We start from the raw sequence: 19,342 nt of genomic DNA on the forward strand, positions 1-19,342 counted from the left end.
CTTGCATGTGGATGCAGAGCACTTTTTTCGTGGTCACAGTCTGCAGCCATGCTGGCTAATGCTTTTTCTCTTTGATCTTGTCCTAATTGCACTCCATCATTGAGCATCTTCTAATAGTTTCTGTGTACCTGATAGACTTCTTTCCTGCTTTCAAATATGGCTATTTTTTCCTTTCTTTTAAAATTTGAGGCTTTTGTATAGGATGGGGAGACTGATGTATGTGCTTAATTTACCTTCCAAAAACTGGAGTTCTGATTTTTACAGTTCTGTCACATTTCTAACAGCATGAGTCCCCACCACCACTACCCCACCACTTCTAGAATATTCAGTCCTATGGTTTAGACATCACCATGGAGTACTGGAATTGCAAAGGATTTCAAGGGAATATGTTATGCTCTGGCTTCCCAGGTGGCAGTAGTTGTAAAGAACCTGCTTGCCAACGCAGGAGACAAGAGATGCGGGTTTGATCTCTAGGTGGAGAAGATTCCCCAGAGGAGTGCATGACAACCTGCTCCAGTATTCTTGCCCGGAGAATCCCATGGACAGAGGAGGCTGTCAGGCTGTATACGGTCTATGGGGTTGCAAAGAGTCGGACACGACTGAAGTGACTTAGCACCCACACACACATGTTATGTTCATGGGTTCCCCTGAGAAGTGCTCTTCCCTGAGACTTCTGAGGGGAAAGCTGGCCAGGAGGGAAGTCTGGGGAATGGCCAGATGGATGCTGCAGGAGTGGGGCACAGAGTGAGCAAGGATCTGGAGGGTGAGCATGTGCTGAGGTGGTGCAGTGCAAGTCAGAGTGGCGAGAAAAACTGTGCTGGGACCCCAAAGAGGAGCAGGTCCCTCTCAAAGAGGCCACAAGCCTGCTGGCATGTGTTTCAGACAGGAGACCCCAGCAGCCCTGTTCTGCAGGCTGTGAGGTCTGGAGAGGACAAAGTCCACAGCCTGCCGTCCAGATGACTGCTGTCCTGCCCCAGTAGCCCAGCAGTGAATCAGAGTGAGCAGATGCTTCTTGACCTCTGATTACAAAAAACCATGTCGAAAGACTGCTTTCCTGTGAAGTTTCTGGAGCTTAAGTCTCAGGACTTCTCACTTGCAGGACCCCACCAAGGCTCTGGGAGGGTGGGAGGCACCTTGGTTAACTGTTTACATGGTGATGTGTTTTCTTTAAAATATGAGCAGGTAAGATATTTTTGTAGTTTTATTTGAAAAGGACATCCAAATAATAAGCTTTGGGCTCCAAGGAAACCTGAATCTGTCCTGGACTATGTCACCAAGAAAAGAAGGAGTTAGAGCCAGTTAGTAGGACAGCTGTATAAATAATTAAGCTGGGGAAAGAGTTAAAGAAGACTAATCCACTTAGGGAAGACACATCACAGGTGAGCGGCACTGACTCAGAAAGTGACGTTAAAAAAGATCAGGTGATCTCAGTGGGCTACAAGTCAAATTCCTGACAGTGATGCTCAAGGCTGAAGGGTCAATGACCACAACAGTGACTGATGATGTGAATGGGTATTTTGGTTGTTTTTCAGGACCAGGCAGCTAAATGGCACTTGTGACATCTCAGTGGACATGGAGCTCTTCCTCCATTACTCCCTCATCCCATCAGTAAGTGAAGGCAGAGGAGGGTCAGTGAGGGGAGAGAAGGGGAGCCGACCCCCCCGCCCATACACAGGCTTCCACAGGGGTCTGAATAGGTCAGCAGAGACTTGCTGACTTACATTATGCACCAAAAACACAGGCAGAAGAAGGCTTTGAAGGTCCCAAGAGTCAGGAACACTGACTTGTAGGGAAGTCCAAATAGGTTTTTCTGAGGAAGCAATGCTGGAGCTAAGGTCTGTTGGAAGATGTAGTAAAGAACATTTCAAGCAAAGAGAAGAGCTTGTGCAAAGGCTCCATGGGGGCAGGGAACATGGAGACTGTGAGGAGCTGAGAAGGCAAGTGGGGCTGGAGTGGAGAATGAGGTAGAAGTGTCTGGGGAGGTGGCTCAGGGCCAGACCCTGTGTAAAGGAGATTTGTCTTTGTTCTAAATACAATGGGTAGTAATTGGAGGATTTCTGGCATGAGTATGGTGGGATCAGATCAGTGTTGAAACGATCACTCTGGCTGCAAGTAGGGATCAGGTTGGAGGCAGGCAAGAGAGGAGGGAAGACCAATGAGGAGATGGTTGCAGAGGTCCAGGTGAGGTAATTTTACATCATCATAGATGATGGTGGTCAACTTGAGATGTTCAGAAGGTAAAATCAGTAGGACCTACTAACAGGTTGGTTACAGAGGTAAGGGAGAGAATGACTCTTCAGTTTCTGATTTGCACAGTTGGAAGGATGGTGGTATTTGCCATTCCCTTGTTAAGGAAAATTAGAAGAGATCCAAGTTTGGTGCGGGTAAAGGAACAAGACAGGGAGGAAACTCATGAGTTCCATTTAAGACATACTGAATTTAAAAAGCATTCAACACATCAAAAAGAAATACTAACTGTGTAGTTGGACATACAATTCTGGACCAAGTCTGGGATGGAAATTTAAGTTTGTGAGTCTTCTATGTGTTTGTGGCCATGGAAAGCATGGACATGGGTAGGATCACTGAGGAAGAGAGAGTCGAGGAGTAAGAGGAGCGGTCCTTGGAGTGAACCATGGGGACCTCCACATCTAGCAGCTGGGTAAAGAATGATCCAGCAAAGGAGACTGAGAAGTACTGGAAGAAAACCAGAAGTGTGGCTGACAGAAGCATAGAGAAGAGAGTATTTCAAAGAGGAGGAAAAGGTCAACAGTGAATGCTGCTGAAAGGTCAAGCAGACCTGGCTTAATGTTTACATTTGGGTTGAGCAACAAGGTGGTAATTAGCGACTTTGACCAGCACTGCTTCCATGGAGTGATGGTGGTAGAAGCCAGGTTAGGGGGTCGAAGAGCAAGTGAGAGGTCAGGAAATGGAGATGCCAAGTGTTGATAATTCTTGGGATACTTCTAGTAAAAGGAAAACAGGAAAGGGGCATCAAGTATCGGAGGGATGACTGAATCCACAGGAATAAAAAGCAAAGAAGGATTTGCCACCTAACAATTATCTGTTTGTTTGTGTGTTTGTTTGTTTTAACAGAAGAGGACACTGAGATTCAGAGAAGTTAAGTCTCCCTTCAAGCCAGTGAGTGGGAAAGAAAGATTTGAACCCATGTTCATTTAGGCCAACACAAAAGGAAGCTCAGTACAAAACATTCTGGAAACTTAAGGGTGCACATAGCCAGCTCCCTGAGTCTGGAGTTTGAGTCCTAGACATTCTGAGTGCTCTGGTCACCCACACACTCTCCTTCAGTAAGGGCACAGAAGGTCTGAGGATGAACATTCCCTGATGGCAAACTCATCTTCTCTTCCTATAGTTTTTCATCATTTTGGTCTTGTCCTTTCTGCAAAGAAGAGAGCAACAGAGAGAGAGAGATGACACTTACCTTCTGCGGAACCGCTTCGGAATGATCGTGTGAGTTGAGCCAAGGTTCATAACCACAGCTTGGGGTACTCTGTGTTTGGGACCAACACCATTTGTAAGGCCAGGCTAACTCCTAGTTACCTCCCCACCAAGAATAGCCCTGCCCCTCCCTTCCCCAACCCACCCAATGCCCAGAGAATTCAGAATGCAGTTCCAAGCCATTGTGCCCTCAGCACCCAGGGCTGCCCAGCTATGCTTAAGACATCTCAAGGAGGCTCAGCTCACTGTGGGAAGGGCCCTCCCACGCTCAGCACCATGGCTACTCCAGAAAGCAGAGGGGAGAGAGTTCCCCATCACTGGGGGCAGCAAGCATGAGTCATGTCCCAGGAGAGCTGGGTGGTCCAGGCAGATTTCAGGGCCTTTCTGGCTCTGCCATTCTGAATCTCTGCTCCCCTTACCACATTTTTCCTTGAGTTCTAATTTTCACATCTCTGCCTCATCACTCTGTAATTAATAATAATGTTGATGATACAGTTAGCATTTATTGCACACTGACTGTGACCCAGGCACTGACCCATCCGCTTTAACTACATTACTCTGATGAACCCCAACAAGGTAGAGATTGTTATCCTCATGTGATGGATGAATAAGCTCAGGCTCAGAGAAGTGAGTCACTTGCCCATTTTGCTTGTTGTCATGGCTGCTGGTGTCCTTGCTTTTGTTCCGCAGACTTGGAACTTCTCCAGGGCAAGATTTTGTCTCCCTCGCTTCAGTACCCTGAATCCACATTTAGCCCAAAGATCGGCACAGAGAGCCTCAGGATATGTTGTTGTTTCGTCTCTAAGTCGTGTCCAACTCTTTTACAACCCCATGGACTGTAGCCCACCAAGGCTCTTCTGTCCATGGGATTTCCCAGGCCAAAATACTGGAGTCGGTTGCCATTTCCTTCTCCAGGGGATCTTCCAGACCCAGGATTGAACACACATCTCCTGCATTGCAGGCGGATTCTTTACTGCTGAGCCACCAAGGAAATGAATAGTTCACTAATCAATAATTCCTCCCCAGCACAGGGTAGTTAACTTTGGAGGTGAACTGTGGGAGTGAGTCACTTCTGGCTTCATGACTTGTTTCTCTTATTCACAGACCTCTGGACTTCGTGGGCACTTTCAGTAACCGATGGTCCTACGGAGTCGCCTTTGGGGCCACAGCCAATAAGGTCATGTTCTTGTTCTCGGAAGGTTACCAGCCCCTGCTGGTCCCGCAGTGGGCCCAAGGTACACGCACTGCCTCACACCTGCTGGGAATTTCACCACGGACATTCTTGCTCAGAGACGGCATGGCAGGGGTTCTCTGGGGTCAGGGGACACACTTTGTGGACTGTCAGCATTCTTTTCAGCTTATTACTTACCCAAGGTCAATGTTGAGCCCACAGAGTTTCAAAGCTCATTTGCCGGCGTTTTCTCCTAGTTAGATTCAGGGGTTCTTTCGACATAGTAGAATGAAGGCTCAGAAGGTAGCTTCTCTGTCACCTGCACTAAACATCTCTCCTGAGTGATAGCTATGACTGCCTTCTTGCTATCAGTAAGCATTCAGATGCTTCCTCAAATAACTGTGCTTACTTCTCTGGCCATTGATCTGAGGCCTCTTTGTTCCCCATGCCCTGGGCTCTCCTACAGTTCAATCATCCCTAATCTGATGACTCCCAAACCTCTCCTGTCCAGTTCAGTTCTCTCTCCTGAGTTCCAGTCCTCTATGAGCAAACGCCTACAATATCTCTCTAGTTTTTAAGAGTTTTTGATGAAAATTAAAACCAAATGATATATCTCTTAGAAGTATATAAGTTAAGATTTGGCAAATGTTTCTTGTTGTTTAGTCACTCAGTCATGTCTTTTGCAATCCCATGGACTCCAGCCCACCAGGCTCCTTTATCAATGGGATTTCTCAGGCAAGAATACTGGAGGGGGTTGCCATTTCCTTCTCCAGAGGATCTTCCCAATCCAGAGACTGAACCTGCGTCTCCTGTGTTGGCAGGCGGATTCTTTACCACTCAGCCACCTGGAAAGCCCATGGCAAATGTTTACATCTATGAAATCATTACCACAATCATCATGATGAACCCCAGAGTTAACTTTTTCCCCTTTGTACTCTCTTCTTCCCACCTGTATCTGGTCATCACCCCTAGCCTCAGGCAATTATATAAATGGAATCACAGGTAATGCACTTCCCGCCCCCCTCCCCCGACCTTGGGGGAATTATTTGTCTTCTTTCACTCACCAGCATCATTATTTTGAGATCCATACATGTTTAGCATGTATCAGAAATAATTCCTTTTTCATTTCTGAGTAGTGTTCCACTATATGGAGAGACCACAGTTTACCCATTCACCAGTTGACAGACATTTGATTTATTTTCAGTTTTTGGCTATTACAAATAGAGCTGCTAAAAGGATTACAAGTCCTTGTATGTTTCCATTTTTCTTGGGTAAATACCTATGAGTGGATGTCTGGATTATTAAGACCATGAAGTAGATTATATTTTAAAAGAAACTGTCAGACTATTTTTCAAAGTGATTTTTTTCCAGTTTTGATTACCTTCCTCAGTGTATGAGAGTTTCAGTTTCTCTTGTTCTTGACAACACATGGTCAGTCTTTTTAATTTCAGCCTTTCTAAGAAGCATGACGGAGAAGGCAATGGCACCCCACTCCAGTACTCTTGCCTGGAAAATCCCATGGATGGAGGAGCCTGGTAGGCTGCAGTCCATGGGGTCGCTAAGAGTCGGACACGACTGAGCGACTTCACTTTCACTTTTCACTTTCTTGCATTGGAAAAGGAAATGGCAACCCACTCCAGTGTTATTGCCTGGAGAATCCCAGGGACGGGGGAGCCTGGTGGGCTGCCATCTATGGGGTCGCACAGAGTCGGACATGACTGAAGCGACTTAGCAGCAGCAGCAGCAGCAAGAAGCATGTAGTGGTATCTTATTGTGGTTTTAATTTGCGCTTTTGTAATGACTAATGATGTTGAGCATATTTTCATGCTTATTTGCTATCCCTCTACCTTCTTTGATGAATTGTCTTTTCAATCATTTGCCTACTTTAAAAAATTGGGTTGTTTTTTGTTTTCTTATTGTTGAGTTTTGAGAGTTTTCTTTTTAATATAATCTATATATAAGTATTTTATCAGATGTATGAATCACAAGTATTTTCACCCAATCTGTGACTTGTGTTTTCATTCTATCGACAGTGTCTTTTGAAGAGCTGCCATTTACAATTTTGAGGAAGTCTAATATTTTCATTTTTATTTTTATGGTATCATATAAGAAATCTTTGCCTAATCTAAGATCACTTAAATTTTCTTATTTGTTCTTTCTAGAGGTTTTAGTCTTATGGTGTTTGCATTTAGGTCTATGATGCATATTAATTTTTTGCTTATAGTGTAAGGTGTGGAATGAATTCTCTCTCTTTTTTTTTTGCCTTTGACTATCCATTTATTTGCAACACTACTTGTTGCAAAAATCTATTCTTTGCCTACTAAACTGCCTTTGCACCTTTATTGAAAACTGATTGACTACACATGTGTATGGGTCTATTTCTGGGCTCTCCATTTAGTTCCATTGACCTGCAAGGTGTGAAGTTTCCAATTTTTCCACATCCTATCCAACACTTGCTATTTTCATTTTAAAAAGATATAGGCATTTGAGTAGGTATGAAGTACTATCTGACTGTTGTCTTGACCTGTGTTTCCTTGAAAACGAATATGTTGAGCATCTGGCTGGGCCAGAACATTGTTTCTTGCTTCATGGCTCAAGGGTTCCCTCTTCTGTTTTCACAAAGTGATTTTATATATGTATCCTCATTATAACCGCACATTCTCTAAGTTGACTTCTTCCCTCCACTTTTGTCTGGACTCACTAGTTCCCAGCTCCTAATGTTCTTATCCTTTTCATTTTGAATTCCTACTGCCAACAGTTTCTCTGTCACCCTGGGCTTGTCCTGTCCTTCTTATATTTCATGGCCTTGCTAAATGTCATCACCTCCAGGATGCCTTCCCTCATACTCAGACCCTAGGTGAGGTCCATGACTTTCTCTTCTTGCCCTCATAGCACTCTGAATATGCCTCTACTTTCATACATATCACATCATTTACTTTCCTCTTTGTCTTCCCTATTGTATTGTAAGTATCTCAAAGCAAGAACTTTGTTCATTCCTCCTGTGTCCTTGATGCCTGTTCTGTGCCCCAGCCCAAAGCAGACACTTAGAAAGGACACCCTGCCCAATTACATTTTACTGGATTTGTTAGACTATCTCAGAACTAGGCAGTGACAGCATTAATACTATCATTGCCTTAAGGGTACAGTGTATAAATATAATACTTTACAAGAGGTTTTAAAACACAGGACATACCTGCTCTCTGCGTTGCTATGGTATACATTATGGTGCTTTACTTGTAGTGATTGTTTGTTCATTTATGTTGTCTGTTTCTGCCCATCATACTGTGAGCTAATCAAGGACAGGGACCAAGTCTTCTTCATCTCAATAGTTAGCCCAGTGCCTGGCATGGAAGAGGTACCAGGAAGGCTCTGTAACAGGAATACATGACAGACATCCCTGCATTCCTCCCTGGACTAATCTAGGACTTATTCACTCATCTCCCTGAGTCCTGAGACCTGTGACTGCAAGGCACATGAAGCCCCATAGCTGCCCTGAGTCTCCCCTGAGCTTGTGAGAAGAGGAACTCACATAGTCTCTGGCCCTTCTCTCCCAGCCTTTGTGCTTCTGATCGGAGGCATCGAAGTTGGCCTGTCTCACTTCCCCTTTTTCGCCTGCCTCTCATCGGAGTTCGGGCTGGTCAGCTCCGTCCTGGGCTTCAGCTACTCTCTTGTCTGGTAAGATGGACTCTGCCTGCTTCCCCTCCAACAGTTTGTTTGGCCATGGCTAAACTCTGGGCAAAGTGCTGGAGGTGACCTGAGAACTCTCTTGGAGGGCACCTTGCCCAGAACTGAGGCTCAGGGTGGGTGGGTGGAATGACTGGTCCCAGGCCCACCGTGGCCCCTCCTTGGGACTGCACTTGAGGCTTCAGAAGGTCAATCTGCATTCTGTCAGCTCCACAAGAGCCTGTCCATGATTAGAATATTCCCAGAAGTCAGGGTTGTAGAAAAACTCACTTCTGTCAACTGCCGTCAGGTAGACCCACAGGTAGAAGCAGGAGTTCCATTTGGATGTGACTTCTTGCTGTTGTCACTTCCCTGGGAGCCCAGGAGAAAGTGCAGGGGCCTTAACGGGGTATTTGGGGCCATCGCAATCTGGCCTATCCCCGTCTCTCCATGCCTGACGGTCTCTAGAACACACCTCCAGTCATGCAAGGCTCCTGAATTTATTCCTTCATCCATCCACTTCTTCATTCAGCAAATATATCACTGTGATCCAGGGAATACACTGGAAGACAAAACAGACCGTCATGGATTGTGCATTCTGGCCTCTTTGTCTGCATGTTGCTCTTCCCTGTGTGGAGTGTCTTCCCCCCTTGGCCCGGTGATGGGCACATGCTCATCCTTTATTCATCATCACCCCTAGATGTGGGAGCTTTCTCATCCTCCTCTTGAGCTCTCTGCCCTCAGCTCTGATGCCGAACCAGCACAGAGCTGGCCTGGAGAATATTTCTGGCTGAGTAATCCCATGAACACTTCTACTCTCCAGCCCTCAAGCTCATTTCATTGCCCGCAACCCCCTTACTGGGCTTGTTTCCCCCACAGCATTTTCTGTGGAGCAGGGGTCCCAGACCTAGTATGTAAACAAATGGAGGGAACTCTCAAGCAAATGATACCCTGATAGCTACAACTCCAGAGTTTGTTAAATGGCTTGCTAATTAGTGGCTTGATTTAAAAAAATTAGAAGACAGGGTATTAAGGGTTAGACATGGAGTAATATCATCTTAACAGCTTCTGGCAGACTCTGAGCTGGTGAGGAAATGGTGGCCAGAAGCATTTAGCAGCTTGTGTACCATAGGAGTATGGGCACCAAGATTGAACATGACCAGTTGGGGGAAACCCTTGAGGCTTATTCCTCAGAGGAGTGTTTACAGACAAGGCCAGGCAGCAAAAGCCTCAGCCCCAGGGTTGGGAGACTTGGTCTTGGCTCTGAGTACGACTCTAGATGAATCCTTTTCCCTCTCTGGGCTTCAGTCTCCCTGAGTGATGAAGGGAGAGAGGACGAGAACCCTCTGAGTCTCTGTGCTCTGCTATTGTGGATTCCAGGACTGTGTGAGGACATGTTAAATGAATGTTGCGGGCATGTACCTAGGCACGAGCTAGGTGCCTGATCTGGGTGAGATGCACACAGAATCCTGGGAACCAGTCCTCCCAGAAGGATGGGGAGAGGACTCCAGGCAGGTGGAATCTGAGCTGTTTTCACAGAGGCTGTGCGGGAAGGACCCCAGGACTCCAACCCTGTTTCTGTCCTGCAGGTTTGTGGTCACCACCCTTTACATCATACAGTGTCCACATGGGCAGGTGAGTCCCCACTGAACTGTACTTAAGTAGCTCAGTCCTATCACTATGGCCAACTCTCTATGTGACCTGGAACAAGGCTTTGCCACTCTGGGCCCCAGCTTCCTCATGTGGACACAAAGGGAGTTGGAGCCATTCATGATGCCTCCATTTGCAGAGCATCCTGTGTTGATCAGGTGTCATTCACGGGAGATGTCCTCACAGGTGATGCCCATAGAGGTTCCTCAAGGGAGGGAAGCTCTCAGCAAACCCATTTTATAGGTGAGGAAACTGAGGCACAAGTATATTATGTAACTCTTGAGAAGCAATAGATCTGGGAGTTAAGACCAAGTCTGGCTGACTTCAAAGCTCCTTTTTCTCTGTTCCTGTTTGTAGCCTCAGTTTCTCTGGTCTATAAAATGGGACAAGTGGACTCAATGTACCCTTTGTTGCTTTGCCGTGCATTGTCTACCGCAGAATTATAGGAAGCTGGTTTATCTGTTCAGCCCTATACCCAGGAAAGTAAGCAAGATGAAAGAGAGGTATCATGTTGCACCCAGAAGGCTTACTAGGCGGGTGAGAGGAGTTCAAGGAGGCCACCTGGGCCAGGAGCCCATGGGAGCCTTGCCAAAGCCTTTCCTGGGCTTCAGTAACTATAGAGGATTAAGGGGTGTGATAAAGAGAGTCTTCGGGGAACCAGATTAGACAATGAGGTGTGTAGGTCAGACCTTCCCTCTGCATCTCTGCACCAGGATTGAGGGCATTATGGTGGATCTCTGTCCCAAAAGAAGCCCTTCTTCCCATTGCTCACAGTGCCTGAGGTTCCAGAGCACAGGTATTTTCTTTGGAGTCTTGGAGAACTTTCAGTCTTCTGGAAGTTCTCTTGTAATTCAAAATATTCATGGTTAATTGGAGGAGACAGCAGGGTCTTACTTCTGTGCTCAGAATCTCTAACAGCAAGAACTGCTATGCCTCAGTCCCAATCACTAACTGGAGAATTCTCAGGATACTAGGCAGCCAGTGTGTTAGTGCCATTCACACCCGGTTCGTTGATAGGAAAGTAAGGCTCAGGGGCTGACATGACTTAATAATTAACAATCATGGGACTGAAATCCAGACTAAGGAAGTAATGAAGACCTGTTCTCATGTTTTCAAATGTATTAATGGAAACATTGTTTATAAAAATGAGACATTGGAAAGGGTCTAAAATGTCAAATTCTAAGGGGAAATTTAGATAAAATTTGTGTGCCATGTGCTAAGTCACTTCAGTCGTGTCTGACTCTGTGATCCCATGGACTGTAGCTCACCAGGCTCCTCTGTCCATGGAATTCTCTGGGCCAGAATACTGGAGTGGGTAGCCACTGGGGATCTTCCCAACCCGGGGATTGAACCTGGGTCTCCTGCATTGCAGGCAGATTCTTTACCATCTGAGCCACCAGGGAAGCCCAGATATAGCTATATGGATATAGATAATAAAAAAGACACTGAAATATTAATACTACAATGACTATGTCTCAGATATAAGCATACATTGGAAGAGAAGACATCAGCCCTTGCATCTCAGAATGTGTCTAACCCCACCCTAACATCCCTGCATCAAAATTCTGATTTCCCAAGGGAGGGAAGAATACTCTGAAAACATAAAAAAAGGAAACTAACTTGTAAATTATCAAAGATAAATAACAATATTATTTATCTTAAAAGAGTGAAAAAAATGTTTTTATCAAAATGAAGCTAATAACTTAAAAACTATGAGCACCATTCTGAGAGACCTCTTACTTTTGGGAGCTTGTGATGCTCCCAGCATGATGACACTCACAGGCCCTTCCTCCCTTCTTTCCTTCCTTTTCTTCTTCTCCCACTCCCTCTTCTGCTCCACGCCCCCTCCCTCTTCCTCCCCTTTATCTTTCTGTCTTTGTCTCTTTTCCCCTCTCTCTCATCCTTCCTCTCTCTAGTGTGTGTTTTCCAAAAGGAACATTTAATACAGAATCAGGGGAATTCCCTGGCAGTCCTGTGGTTAGGGCTCTGTGCTTGCACTGTAGGGGGCACAAGTTTAATCCCTTTGGGGAACTAAGATCCTGCAAGCTATGCCGTGCCACCAAAAAGATATGCAATCGGGAAAAAACCCATGAAAACCCTTTGTAGAAAATTAAATGGGGGCCTAAGACTCAAGTTCAGGGCTGCTGGACTCCAAATCTACTGTTTGTTCTGATGAAGCGGGGTTGCGGGGTCGGGGTGGGGTGGGGAAGGGATTGGCAGCTGACCTCCAAGCTCTGAGAGAGTGGGCCCTGATGGGAGCAGGCTGGGACAGGCAGACTCCTGTGCACAACCTCCCCAGTGGCCTATCCCAGCCCTCCCTAGAGCCCATGCCCCCGGTCTGCTTCTGTTGCAGTTCGTGGGGAATTACGAGACTGTCATGTTCTACTGGCCCTCGCTGCTCTGCCTAGCCTTCCTGCTGGGCCGCTTCCTGCACATATTTGTCAAATCTCTGAGGGTCCACCTGGGCTGGGAGCTCCAGATGGTGAGTAGTAAGTAAAAATACCACGTGTGCCCTGACAGGCTGTTTTCCTAACAGCCCTGTGAGGTAGGTGCTGTTATTACTTTTCCCTGTCTGTATTAGGAAACTTGGACCTGGAGACATCAGTTGCATTGCCCAAGGTCCATAGCTAGTCTGTAGCAGAGACAGAACTGGAACCCAGAGAGTTTGGTCATTGAGGCTGTCTTACCCCTTGTGCTTCTTCTTCTAGTTCCTTGAGGTAAAAAGTTAGGTTGCTTATATGAGATCTTTCTTCTTTTCTTCATATTGGTATTTACTGCTATATACTTCCTCTTAGAACTGCTTTTGCTGCATCCCATAAGTTTTTATATGTTGCATTTCTATTTTCACTTGCTTCAAGGTAACTTTTTATTTCCCTTTTGACTTTTTTATTTGACCCATTGGTTGCTCGAGAATGTACTGTTTGTGAATTTTCCTCCTATTATTATTGTCTAACTTTTTGTGGTCAGAAATTATGCCTGGTATGATTACAATCTTCTTAAATTTAAGTCTTGTTTGTGGCCAGACATGTGCTCTATCCTAGAAAATGTTTGTGAAAAGAATATGTATTCTGTTGGTGTTATATGGAATGTTCTGTAAGTGTCTGCGTGATCCATTTGGTCTATAGTGTTGTTCAAGTCAGTTGTTACCTTATTGATTTTCTAACTGGATTATCTATCTATTATAGATCTATCTATCTATCTATCTAATCTATCTATTGTTGAAAGTGTGGTATAGAAGTCCCTTACTATTATTGTGTTGCTGAAATAAGCAAGAGAAATTTCTTTTCATAAAAAATAAAAACGCTGGGATGTGGAGCGTTTCATTCCTGAAATAGTATTTTGAACTCTGATGAGAAATCACCAAATCTCAGAAGGAAATCAACTTCGCAAAACAAAAGCTGCTATAAACAGGAAACAGAAGAGTCAGGGAAGGTCAGGCCTCTAGCATTTCTTGAAAGCAAGTACTAGGTAAACAGGAAATGGGACGCTATTGTCTCTTCAATAAATGACAGGTGTCTGGGAATGGTTCAGTTGAAAATAGCCAAGTTTTACCCAAAATCCTGGCCTTCGTGGCAATAGTCCTTCAGAGAGACCAAAACTCTAATAAGACTTTCTTTTTTTTTTTTTTTTTGGTTTTAATTTTATTTTATTTTTAAACTTTACATAATTGTATTAGTTTTGCCAAACATCAAAATGAATCCACCACAGGTATACATGTGTTCCCCATCCTGAACCCTCCTCCCTCCTCCCTCCCCATACCATCCCTCTGGGTCGTCCCAGTGCACCAGCCCCAAGCATCCAGTATCGTGCATCGAACCTGGACTGGCAACTCGTTTCTTACATGATATTTTACATGTTACAATGTCATTCTCCCAAATCTTCCCACCCTCTCCCTCTCCCACAGAGTCCATAAGACTGTTCTATACATCAGTGTCTCTTTTGCTGTCTCATACACAGGGTTATTGTTACCATCTTTCTAAATTCCATATATATGCGTTAGAATACTGTATTTATGTTTTTCCTTCTGGCTTACTTCACTCTGTATAATAGGCTCCAGTTTCATCCACCTCATTAGAACTGATTCAAATGTATTCTTTTTAATGGCTGAGTAATACTCCATTGTGTATATGTACCACAGCTTTCTTATCCATTCATCTGCTGATGGACATCTAGGTTGCTTCCATGTCTTGGCTATTATAAACAGTGCTGCGATGAACATTGGGGTACACGTGTCTCTTTCCCTTCTGGTTTCCTCAGTGTGTATGCCCAGCAGTGGGGTTGCTGGATCATAAGGCAGTTCTATTTCCGGTTTTTTAAGGAATCTCCACACTGTTCTCCATAGTGGCTGTACTAGTTTGCATTCCCACCAACAGTGGATTGGAAGAATCAATATAGTGAAAATGAGTATACTACCCAAAGCAATTTATAGATTCAATGCAATCCCTATCAAGCTACCAACAGTATTCTTCACAGAGCTAGAAAAAATAATTTCACAATTTGTATGGAAATACAAAAAACCTCGAATAGCCAAAGCGATCTTGAGAAAGAAGAATGGAACTGGAGGAATCAACCTACCTGACGTCAGGCTCTACTACAAAGCCACAGTTATCAAGACAGTATGGTACTGGCACAAAGACAGAAATATTGATCAATGGAATAAAATAGAAAGCCCAGAGATAAATCCACGCACATATGGACACCTTATCTTCGACAAAGGAGGCAAGAATATACAATGGATTAAAGACAATCTCTTTAACAAGTGGTGCTGGGAAATCTGGTCAACCACTTGTAAAAGAATGAAACTGGACCACTTTCTAATAAGACTTTCTGAGCCAAAGCATCAACCTCTTTCTTTTCTCACAGGAAGAAAAACCTTTCCTGGAAGTTCACCAGGCAGAGCATGTCAAGCGGCTCCTGAGGAAGTGCCCCCTTCAGTAAGCACAGTTCTCTTTGCCCTTCTGTGTTTGCACATATATTGATGAGTTCTGACATGTCAGAGACCTGGTGATGACTGGAAGGGCACTATTTTAGGGCCCGCTTGTTTGTTAATAGAAACTCAATTCAAACGGGTGTAAAGAGAAAAAGAAAAGTTATGGCCTTACATAATTAAAAACTCTACAAGTCATCAGTTTCAGACACAGATGGATCCAGGGGCTTGATTGATGTCATCAGAACTAGGTCTCTGCCTCATCTCTCTGCTTTTGTTGTTCAGTCATTGAGTCGTGTCTGACTCTTTGTGACCCCATGGACTGCAGCACGCCAGGCTTCCCTGTCCTTTACTATCTTCAGGAGCTTACTCAAACTCATGTCTGTTGAGCTGTTGATGCCATCCAACCATCTCATCCTCTGTCATCCCCTTCTCCTCCTGCCCTCAATTTTTCCCAGCATCAGGGTCTTTTCCAGTGAGTTGGCTCTTCACATCAGGTGGCCAAAATGTTGGAGCTTCAACTTCAGCATTAGTCCTTCCAGTGAATGTTCGGGACTGATTTCCTTTAGGATTGACTGGTTTGATCTCCTTGCAGTCCAAGGGACTCTCAAGAGTCTTCTCCAGCACCACAGTTCAAAAGCATGAATTCTTCAGTGCTCAGCCTTCTTTATGGTCCAACTCTCACATCCACACACGACTACTAGAAAAACCATAGCTTGGCTATACGGTCCTTTGTTGGCAAAATGATATCTTTGCTTTTTAATACACTGTTTTGGTTTGTCAAAGCTTTTATTTCAAGGAGGAAGTGTCTTTTAATTTCATGGCTGCAGTCACCATCTGCAGTGATTTTGGAGCCCAAGAAAATAAAATCTGCCACTGTTTCCACTTTTTCCCCATCTATTTTGCCATGTCTGGGAAATAGATGGAATGATGGGACTTGATCTTCATTTTTTGAATGTTGAGTTTTAAGCCGGTTTTAAGTTTTCACTCTTCTCTTTCACTTTAATCAAGAGACCAGAATCTCTAAGCTTTTACCTTTCTGGCTTAAGCTCACAGAAAAGCGTGTTTTCTTCTAAGTAATTCTAACAAAATTCCCATGAATGTGTTTCTTTGGATCAAGTTGAACCACATGCCATACCAGAAACAATTACTATGCGTAGGTGTTTGGAGTAAACTGATTGTTAAATCTGAGTCAGGAGCTTCCCAGGTAGCACCAGTGGTAAGGAGCCTGCCTGCAAATGTAGGAGACATAAAAGACCCAGGTTCAATCCCTGGGCTAGGAAGATCCCCTGAAGGAGGGCCCAGCAACCCACTCCAGTATTCTTGCCGGGAGAATCCCATGGACAGGGGAGCCTGGTGGGCTACAGTCCATGGGGTTCCAGAGTTGGATTTGGCTGAAGTGACTTAGCATGCATGCATGCAAACCGGGGTCACATGTTCACCACTGGACCTAAGAAGTGGTTCAGCCTCACTTAGCCACCAGGACTGATGGTAGGGAAGAATACAGACCCAGGGAAGAACCAAGGTGCTGTTACCAATAAAAGATGACATAGCTCTTGGCCAGGAAAAAGCCCCTATCTTCAGTGATTATTCAGGTTACCTACCCCTACCAGTGCCGCTGTATACAAGGCGATATTTCCCAGAGAAGGTGTATGTCTAATCCAAGGTCACACAGTTGCAAAGCTAATTCTCTGGCTAGAAATATAGTTGGCAACATGTAGCAGAAAATGCAAAATAATCATGGCACAAACAACAGAGAGATTTATTTCTTTCTCATATAAAAGAATTCTGGAAGCAGGAAGTCTATACTTAACCCTGGACTGCCCATCATGGCAGTTTACCCATCATCTGTCTTTTTCCTCCGATAACTTAGTGGGTTGCTATCACGAAGGCTGATCCAGAATAGATGCTGGAGTGCTAACCTGGACCAGCCACCACGTCTGCCCTTCAAATGGCAGGCATGAGAAATGAGTAATGACAAAGGAAGCCCTCCCAGCTGTGTCACTTCCATCTGGCCAGCCTCTTCAAGTCCCACCCCACACCTCTGTTCATGTCTCATTGGCCTGTTTAGTCTTGGTCACTCTTAGCTGTAAGAAAGGTCAAGAACTATAGCCTTTTATCTAGTAAATTGTTGTACTAAATAAAACTGAGTTCCTGTTCTGAAGAGTAAGGGGAGGATGACAATAGTGGAATCTTCCAGTGCTCTTTCTCTTCACTAAACTCTAAGATCAAGAGGAAATGACATTATTTTCAGAAGAATCAGGCATTTGTTTACCAATCACAACCTATCTTCTCTTGATGTTTATTCATTCACAGAGAAAGAAAGAAGTCTTGGTTCCAAACCAGGATATATGAGTGGGACCCCTACTTTCAGTTCCCAAGCAGGATGATTGGAACCATTGTGTTGGCTTTCATCTGCCTGTACCTTGTAAGTAGAGCTAAGCAAATCCTTTTGTATTTTATAAATGGGGTGGGGATAGGATAGGGTTGTTCTTTAAAAGCTGGGTCAAAACTGGGTATATGTAAATCAAAGAAGTACAGTTCTTTGACCCCACCATTTTGACTCTAAGGACACTTTTACTCATGTAGTGAATATTAGTAATAAATATAATTGAAGTATTTATGGAGACTTCTGGTTGCCAATTCCACTTGTAAAGAGCTTGAAAAATGCCACTCTGTCTTAAAAACAAGTACAAATCTGAACAAACTGAAGAATCAACAACTCTTCATAGATCCCTAAGAGCAGGGAGGTCATGGGGCAAAGTTTGCCCCTAAAATTGAAGAGACAGACAAGATCCTGGCAGAATGGAGCAGAAACCCCATGGCAACCAGCGCCAAGGTAAGAAAATCTGAATTGTAGTTGATGCCATCAATCAACTGGATATTTTGGAAATCCAAACACTACGTCATCAACAACAGCAGAATGCATATTCTTCTCAAGAATAAATGGAAAATTCAACAAGATAGACTATATCTTGAACCATCAAACACACTTAATACATGTAAAAGAATAAAATCACATGATTTCTGCTCTCAAATCAAAATGGAATTAAATTAAAAACCAATAACAGAAAGATAACTGGAAAATCCCCCAGGAGTAGATATCGAAACAACACACTTCTAAATAACATATGAGCCAAAGAAAAAAATCAAGGCAAGTTAGAAATATTTTTAAAAAGGAGAACACAAGTTCTCAAACTTTGTGGCAGGTGGTAAAAGCAGTTGTTGTTGTTATTGTTGTTAAGTTGCTCAGTCGTGTCCGACGCTTGTGACTCGAGGACTGTAGCCTGCGAGGCTCCTCTGTCCATGGGATTTCTCAGACAATACTGGAGTGAGTTGCTATTTCCTTCTCCAGGGGATCTTCCCAACGCAGGGACTGAACACAGGTCTCCTGCATTAGCCAGTGGATTCTTTATTGCTGAGCCACCAGGGAAGCCCAGCAAAAGCAGTGGTTAAAAAGAAATTTGTAGCATTGAATGAAGAAAGATCTAAAATCAATCATCTAAGCTTTCACATTAGGAAACAAACAAAAAAGAGCAAATTAAAATGCAAAGTAAGCAGAAAAATAGATGTGTTATAATAAAAAGTAGAGCAGAAACTAAAAACAAGAAATCAATAAAGTACAAAATCAAAGCACGTCATGTGGTCAGAGCTAAGTGAGGTAAAATGTCCAAGTCAAAAGCAGGGTCAAAGTGGAGAGATGAAAATGGCCAAATTGTCTTCTGTTCATTTTAAATGTATGAGGATGATACTTATATAAACTAGTCTTGTGATAACTTTTAGGTGAATGGATTAGGTTATGATACAGAGAAGGCACTGGCACCCCACTCCAGTACTCTTGCCTGGAAAATCCCATGGATGGAGGAGCCTGGTAGGCTGCAATCCATGGGGTTGCAAAGAATTGGACACGACTGAACGACTTCACTTTCACTTTTCACGTTCATGCATTGGAGAAGGAAATGGCAACCCACTCCAGTGTTATTGCCTGGAGAATCCCAGGGATGGGGGAGCCTGGTGGGCTGCTGTCTATGGGGTCACACAGAGTCGGACATGACTGAAGCGACTTAGCAGCATCAGGTTATGATAAGGTACTGCATAAACCCCCAAACTTCATTTGAAAACACTGTGTATATATATATATATATATATATATATATATATATATGCTTTTTTTTTCTTTTTTTCCCACTTAACAATGTTGACTGGGTGTTCAGGTTTGGGAGGCAGCAGTCTTTTATGTTGTCCCATAACTAGTTTCTCCATTGTGTACCTTCATCATCCCTGAGAATCCTCACCCCCTGCATCTAGTCAGCAGAAGGAGAAAGTATAGAGAAATGCATATGGGAGGCTTCAAAGGCCATGTGGACCCAGCACACGTTCCTTCCACTCTTTTCCCATTGGTGAGGTCCTTGTCACGTGGCCATATCTAACTAAGGGAGGCTGGGAAATGTAGTCCAGCCTTGTGCCCAAAGAAG

At 44.2% G+C, this 19,342-nt stretch overlaps 1 protein-coding gene across 1 annotated transcript in view; it reads left to right on the top strand.

Moving 5' to 3' along the window:
• Nucleotides 1-19,342, top strand: part of LOC113897218 (stimulated by retinoic acid gene 6 protein-like) — a 44,752-nt gene that overhangs the window by 14,239 nt on the left and 11,171 nt on the right. The window contains exons 2-9 of the mRNA XM_027549708.1: nt 1,533-1,608; nt 3,371-3,468; nt 4,561-4,691; nt 8,182-8,302; nt 9,880-9,925; nt 12,294-12,422; nt 14,804-14,874; nt 17,184-17,295. Coding sequence (XP_027405509.1) covers nt 1,533-1,608; nt 3,371-3,468; nt 4,561-4,691; nt 8,182-8,302; nt 9,880-9,925; nt 12,294-12,422; nt 14,804-14,874; nt 17,184-17,295 — 784 coding nt within the window. The remainder of the gene's footprint in view (nt 1-1,532; nt 1,609-3,370; nt 3,469-4,560; nt 4,692-8,181; nt 8,303-9,879; nt 9,926-12,293; nt 12,423-14,803; nt 14,875-17,183; nt 17,296-19,342) is intronic.

Source organism: Bos indicus x Bos taurus, chromosome 8 (assembly GCF_003369695.1).
Source record: "Bos indicus x Bos taurus breed Angus x Brahman F1 hybrid chromosome 8, Bos_hybrid_MaternalHap_v2.0, whole genome shotgun sequence".
NCBI classification, from domain to species: domain Eukaryota; kingdom Metazoa; phylum Chordata; class Mammalia; order Artiodactyla; family Bovidae; genus Bos; species Bos indicus x Bos taurus.